The sequence below is a fragment of the Macrobrachium nipponense genome, chromosome 2, assembly GCF_015104395.2.
Source record: "Macrobrachium nipponense isolate FS-2020 chromosome 2, ASM1510439v2, whole genome shotgun sequence".
Lineage (NCBI taxonomy): Eukaryota > Metazoa > Arthropoda > Malacostraca > Decapoda > Palaemonidae > Macrobrachium > Macrobrachium nipponense.
Genome location: NC_087201.1, coordinates 74,969,033 through 74,976,532, shown reverse-complemented (window position 1 = coordinate 74,976,532; position 7,500 = coordinate 74,969,033). Strand labels below are relative to the sequence as shown.

Genomic DNA, 7,500 nt, shown 5'->3' with positions numbered 1-7,500 from the left:
TAGCCAATCTATGTCTAAAATCCTGCTTATTTTTATTCTTTTCAGTTTGCAATCAGTTCTCGAGGCCCGTGTATGCAATGGTGGGCTCTGTGCAGCCGGACAGCTTCGATACCCTCCACTCTTATGCCAATACCTTCCAGATGCCATTCATTACACCTTGGTTCCCGGAAAATGTAAGTGTTTCTTATTTCTTGTAGAGAGAGTTATTCGTTTGACTGAAAAAATAACAACTCAGTGTGTATCGTTATAAGATATATTTATTTATTTAATAAAGCATGAAATTCATTTTACCTTTCATTAAATGTCGTTTCCACAATGTTCAGTGTGTACAGAACTTTATTGCATGGAATGTTCCTCACTACCTTTTGAGCACACAGTAACACATCTTGTAACCATGTTTATACTGCTGGCTACTTTGCAAACTTTGTTATAGAAGTTCTGTATTCAGTAGTTTCAAAGACTCTAGCTATAGCAGAATTTAGAGCAGTAGATTGCTGTTTGTAGGTATTAAGACGACCACTATCGAAGGGGTTGTAAGGGAACACTCTTACCAGAAGACCAATAGATATGAAGGTCACTGTGAGGATGAGAGAAATAGACAGTACAATTCCAAGTCAAAACTATCTGCAAATTCTTTGAGGAACACATAAATGTGAGAAAACAGCATAAATGTGAGAAAACAGCATAAATGTGAGAAAACGGCATAAATGTGAGAAAACGGCAATAGGAGAAGGGAATAAACCACAGAATCACCGGAACCGGAAAGTTTGAACAAATGTCTGACAGAAAAAGTTGAAAAGGTAGTTGTTAGACGTACGTACACAAACACGTCACCTTTTGATAAAGGAGTTCTTATGCCCAAAACGTTTTCTTTGTTAATATTTTGTGCAGCATTGACGGACAGCCAAAACCAGAACAGAAAGAGGATTCAAGCTCTCTGGTCTTGTCATTTTTGCAGCATGGATATTTAATGTAATTTTTGCAGCATGGATCTTTAATGTCATTTTTGCAGCATGGATCTTTAATGTCATTTTTGCAGCATGGATACTTAATGTCATTTTTGCAGCATGGATCTTTAATGTCATTTTTGCAGCATGGATAATTAATGAGGGACAATCGTAAGGAAGCCAAGTCGCAGGTATTGAGTTTTAACAGATAACAGATATAGAATATAAAACTTAATGGCCTTAGAATGAAAGAGGGAACCAAAGAAAAAGAAACATTAAGTAGCCTGTTTTAAGGAGATGCTTCGAGATAATACACAGCAGAGGCACTAAGAATGACAAGAATGTAGGTCTAGGGTTTTTTTTTCCCATAGCGACATTAGTCAGGCATTCGGGTAGAGTATTTGCAAATCTCTTCCAAATTGTTGAGATTAGGAAAGTTGAGATGCGAAAAAGATGCATTTAATTTCAGGGTTTCATCAGGAAAACCACATACGGAAATATGAATTACACGTGAAAGTAAGGAAACATTGAGCCTCAAGATTTCATAGTTAGGATTGTTCAAAATTCCCGCGTCTTATGGTAGGAGTGTTGATGCAGGCACAAACACATTTTCCACTTTCTAAATGAATAGAAACGTAAATTGCGTTTCTAGAGAGATATGTAAAATAAATAGCAGAGCAATGCGTGGCAGTTGGATTTTAGAGACATGTGGAAGAAGAGTTTCAAGCTGGATACTGACGGCAAACTTACAAATAAATGGGTACAGGATAGTAAGAGATGGTTGTCCATTATCAAGCTACCGCATAGGGATATATATATATATATATATATATATATATATATATATATATATATATATATATATATATATATGCAAACATTAACTACGAATGTCATATAATATTATCTCGCTCCACTTCGTGAATATCACCAAATTGGATATCAAACGACATTTCTAACTTAATGTTTTTACCTATAATATAAGGTTGCTGGCTGTGTGATAAAATTCACACACACACACACACACACACACATATATATATATATAATGTATATGATATATATTATATATATATATATATATATATATATAATATTATTTCATATTATTATATTTTATGTGTGTGTGTGTGTGTGTGCCTTTTTATCACACACAACATTTATATATAAATATATATATATATATATATATTTATATATATATATATATATATATATATATAAATGTGTGTGTGGGTGTGTGTGTGTGTGTGTGTGTGTGTATGTATGTTGATATGTATGTACGTATTGTGCATTGTGTAAGTACGTGTATAATGAACCATTTACTTCAAGCTAATTCTCTTTGCTCGTTCATAACGTATCGTGCAATATGAAGATACTGTGAGTGACGCAGCCGTGACTGCTGTCTTTCATCTAAAACGAGCCACCTCAGGGAAACGGATTGTTGTTCGGAAAACAATAATTATGCTAATGCCTACGTGATGAGGCCGCGCAACGTTCACATCTGGACGAAGTGTTCAGGTAAAAGGGAAGACCGACCGAGGGGAGAGGGAAAAGTTCTGGTCCTTTCTTAGGAAGAATGTGAAGTTTTCGACATTATGATATCGTAGTAGCAGATAAGGCTCTAGATCACTCTCAGGTGCCCGTCAGGAATGTAATTAATTTAAGGAAATTTTCTTTTGGCTTTAAATAGTTTTTTTTACCATCCTTTTACCATCTGTACCAAATTTCACTGACAGTTTTGTGCGTGTGTGTGTGTGTGTGTGTGTGTAGTAAAATAGAAGAAAAATCAGGTTGTGAATGTAATACGCCAAGGACGTGAATACGTGATTTTAGTTTTGTCTGAAGACTGAATAAATTTGTGCAACTTGGTGCAACGTTTATATCGCTTTTCATATTGCATTATTGCCTCCTATTATTTTCGTGCCTTCACATAACCGTTAATGAAATTTTCAGTTGGACTGAAAGATTTATTCTGCTGATAATGGATTACTTAATCAGTTTAATACTGAAAAATTTATGTTGCTTTACTTGCTGATTTAAATATTTTATTCCTTGTTATGAAAATGTATTCGGTGTTATTACAGTGATAAGAAAATTGTTTCTTTTCCTTTCAATGAAAACTTCAATATTCTCGCACAGAATACTATTGCCTTACACTTCAAGAACAGGGTTTTGTGTGTTTACCCCGAACTATTCCCTTTCTCCATTACCGAAGCCATTCCACGGTTGCAACGACCGTGATTTGCATTATTTCCACCTTTTAGAAACAATTATTAACCCTTTTCCCCAAGAGATATTCGAGTGCAATCCTTCATTCCCACCTCGAAACGACCAGCGATAAACAACGCTTAATCTCTCAAAAGGAATAAAGGAAATTTCTTTCCGCTGATGTTTCGTAGTTACAAGAGAAAGAGCAGTATTCTGGTTTGGGGGATTATTACCGAAAACGTATTTTTCGTACCACAGTTCCATAACGTGGAATCTCCGAGATTAATTATACACTTTTTGGCAACGTGGGATTATTTAAAGCCGGACAATATTACCTTTTTCGTCCTCTCGTGTTGACAAAAAAATGTGGCCATTATAAGGCTAAGCACAAGGTTACTCGAGTTAAATACTTCTGTATATTTACACTTCACTCTTACTTCTTTGAAGGAAGTAGTGTTGAAGGAAGTAATATATATATATATATATATATATATATATATATAATATATATATATATATATATATGTGTGTGTGTGTGTGTGTGTGTGTGTGTGTGTGTGTGTGTGTGTGTAATCTTGTAAAGCTAGCATTGAAAATATTCTTATTAGATATCAGTTAAGTTATAAGGTTATTGACATTATCTGAATTAAAATGTCTGTTATGTTTACTTTAACCAGATTACTGAAGGAACAAACGAAAAAGGGATGAAACCGTAAAACAGAGAGAGAGAGAGAGAGAGAGAGAGAGAGAGAGAGAGAGTTTTCCATGTGGGATCAGAATTATAAAGTAATGAAATAATATGAAGAGGTACGTGCTGATATGTGCGTGTGTGCTTGAGAGAGAGAGAGAGAGAGAGAGAGAGAGAGAGAGAGAGAGAGCCTTTCTTCACACGACTTTAAAAGGGAAATTAAAATAAATATTGTGCTTCCCTTTCAGGTGCCCAACCCATCATCTGGTCTAATGGATTACGCCACGAGCATGCGGCCTCAGTACCACCAAGCGATTATCGACCTTATTCGCTACTACCGTTGGGATCATATCATCTACCTTTACGACTCCCACGACGGTGAGTAGGCAAACTTATAAAGTTACGATCTCGAAGGAAATTTTATTTATTTAGGAAGAATTCGGCGGAAAATTATTCAACAGAAAAAAGGAAAAATACTCCGGTTAGAGAATACGGCGAAGAATATTCGCAGAATCGGGTTCTCTAATACTGCCTGAATCTTGAGATTTTATGCAGGAGTTCGTTAGACAATGATATGCAACGTACCTCCTTCTGCGGAAGCATAAATGACGTCTTTTATATATATATATATATATATATATATATATATATATATATATACATATAATATATATAATAATATATATATATATCTATATATATATATATATATATATATATATATATATATAAACATATATATTTTATATATATATATATATATATATATATCATATATATATGTATATATATATATATATATATATATTATATATATATATAGGGTATTATATATTATAATCTATATATAATAATAGTATATATTATGAGTCATATCACATTTCCGTGATTCATATACATATATCGAGCTACAATGTCCTTTAATATCTAATTCGCGCTACCTCGGAATTAATATATATTTTCATATATGCTTAACCGAAGGGGAATTTTTTTTTCTCGATAATAGACTTGCCTGGACCGGGGCGCGAACCCATGGATCCTTTCAAATCCAGGTGTAGTAGGTAAAAGCTTCACTGGATTTGAAAGGATCCATGGGTTCGCACCCCGGTCCAGGCAAGTCTATTATCGGGAAAAAAAAATTCCCCTTCGGTTAAGCATATATGAAAATATATTAATTCCGAGGTAGAGCGAATTAGATATTAAAAGACATTGTAGCTCGATATATATATATATATATATATATATATATATATATATATATATATATATATATCGAGCTACAATGTCTTTTAATATCTAATTCGCTCTACTCGGACCTGGAATTAATATATATATATATATATATATATATATATATATATATATTATATATATATATATATATATATATATATGTATATATATATATTACATATATATATATATATATATATATATATATATATTATATAATATATATACACACACACACACACACACATGCATAGATACATTTGTCATTATCGTTATTTTCCATAGGCTTTCCTCTTTCAGGCATTAGTAGGAACATGCATGTTTTAAACTCTAATAGTAGGAAATCCAATTAATCCTTAACAAACTTATAGAGGCTTTTCACTAGTGCGTTCCTGCGTTTATGAAGTGGAGTAAAATAAAAAAGTTTCTGCCTGGCAGTTTTTCTACAGCATAAGGAAGAAATAGTAGGTTCGTTAGTCTAAGACTCAAAGGCTGATTGTCAGATTTGCCAGACTGGCTGCTTCTAAATAAATGCTTCTCTCTCTCTCTCTCTCTCTCTCTCTCTCTCTCTCTCTCTCTCTCCCTCTCTCTCACACACGGTATTTTGGATCAAGCTGCTCCTTGTATATAATACCGCTTGTTGTATGGCCATGTAGCCATGTTATTTCTAAGACCACATACACACATATAATATATATTTATACACACACGCACACACACATATGTATATATATATTATATTATATATATATATATATATATATATATATATATATATGTATATATATGCACAAAGAGAATATATTTGAGCTCTAATAAGTCCTTTCTGTAGAATGAGAAACCCATACTTCGAACATGAAAACATGAAAAGATTTACGGTTAACAATTTGGATTCCCATGGGTTCTCTAGTACAAGGAATAATCCCTCTGTGGATTTTTCTTTGATTACCACTTTTTTTCTTTCGACGTGGCATACTACTTTAAGATAGTTGAAAGGATGTTCACATTATTCGTGATTTTGTTTTTCTCATTAATTTGTTACATACTATTACATAGACACGCCACCATTATGCAGTCCTGATTGGTGGTCAGAACTTGCTGGGTTCAGTCCTAGTCCTGTACCTCATTCATAGAGCTCTTTCGACAGTAATAGATGAATGCTTTCCATATGTTGGCAGACAAAACGAGAATGTTGTATAGGGTATGTTAAACCCTCCTTCTGCATTAAGACTTCTTTCTGTATTGGTGAGCTTGAAGTACATCACAGTTAGAACTTTTTGTTTTTCTCTGTATTTTAAAAAATGATGATTTCATTACTTATTTGGTTGAAAAGTGCTGTTTCTATATTTAATTGGCAAGCCATTTACTCATCTCTGGCAGAATCAGAGGTTTAATCGATAGAATATTTTTTCAACACACAAATGACACTGAGGAGCATATTAGATTCTTTATAACATATCTATTTGATTTTCATATTCCATACACTGATACATTACCAGTTGCTTTCATACAGCTTAGATTTCCGGGAAATTGCAAATCTCGACTTCAACAGTTCGCTTTTTTATTTATTAGATAAATGTGTGTTCAATCTCTCTTAGTGACCGACCTCTGTCGATCGAATACTTTCGCTGGTCTTTAAAATTGTTGGCATTTCAAGTTACCTCTTGCACCAGTGGCTAAAGTGCCTTTTACTGGATTAGCCGGAAGGTTTGTCTTAAAAGTAAAAGGTAAAGTATACGTAGGTCACTGAATTGAATTAATGGCAAACAGTGCTAATATGAGCTTGAAAGGAAACACGTCTCCGTAATGCTTTCCTTTTGGACATATATAGAATTAATATTTTCAACAGCAAACATTAATATACAAATATCCAATATGTATATTTTTAAAGCAGTCTTATTAATTTTCAATTATTTCTTTCTTGTTTTTTGATCAAACTTTCCTAGTTTGATGAACACATTCTCGATAAGTTGAAGATTTTGTTTTAATAGACTCTTTCATCTCAAAAGCAATGTTACAAAGAATTCGCGTTCTCTTATAAGAAAAAATTTGCTTGGAAAAGGTACCAACCTCCAATCAGTATGTGTGTGTGTGTGTGTGTGTGTGTGTGTGGTGTGTGAGAGAGAGAGAGAGAGAGAGAGAGAGAGAGAGAGAGAGAGAGAGAGATTCATACATCCAGATGTTTGAACAGATAAGGTATCATTTGTGGAAAAAAAGCATATGGGACTGGGAACAACACCGAGATTTCATACGAGAAATTATATAATTATTAACATATAATATGCAGGGAAAACTTCGAACTCAAATTACGAATACCACGAAAGTAAGACTGTAATACGTCTCTCTGTTAATAATTAATATGTTAATTAATAATCAATTTTATTTACTGTTTCGTGTGCTGCCCTTTGCCAGTACTGCGTT

At 33.3% G+C, this 7,500-nt stretch overlaps 1 protein-coding gene across 5 annotated transcripts in view; it reads left to right on the top strand.

Moving 5' to 3' along the window:
• LOC135220669 (glutamate receptor 1-like) overlaps positions 1-7,500 on the top strand; it is a 713,951-nt gene that overhangs the window by 534,773 nt on the left and 171,678 nt on the right. For all 5 annotated transcript variants that reach the window (XM_064258041.1, XM_064258039.1, XM_064258037.1 and 2 more), the window contains exons 4-5: positions 46-173; positions 4,095-4,224. In XM_064258041.1, coding sequence (XP_064114111.1) covers positions 78-173; positions 4,095-4,224 — 226 coding nt within the window. In that variant the 5' untranslated portion in view covers positions 46-77. The remainder of the gene's footprint in view (positions 1-45; positions 174-4,094; positions 4,225-7,500) is intronic.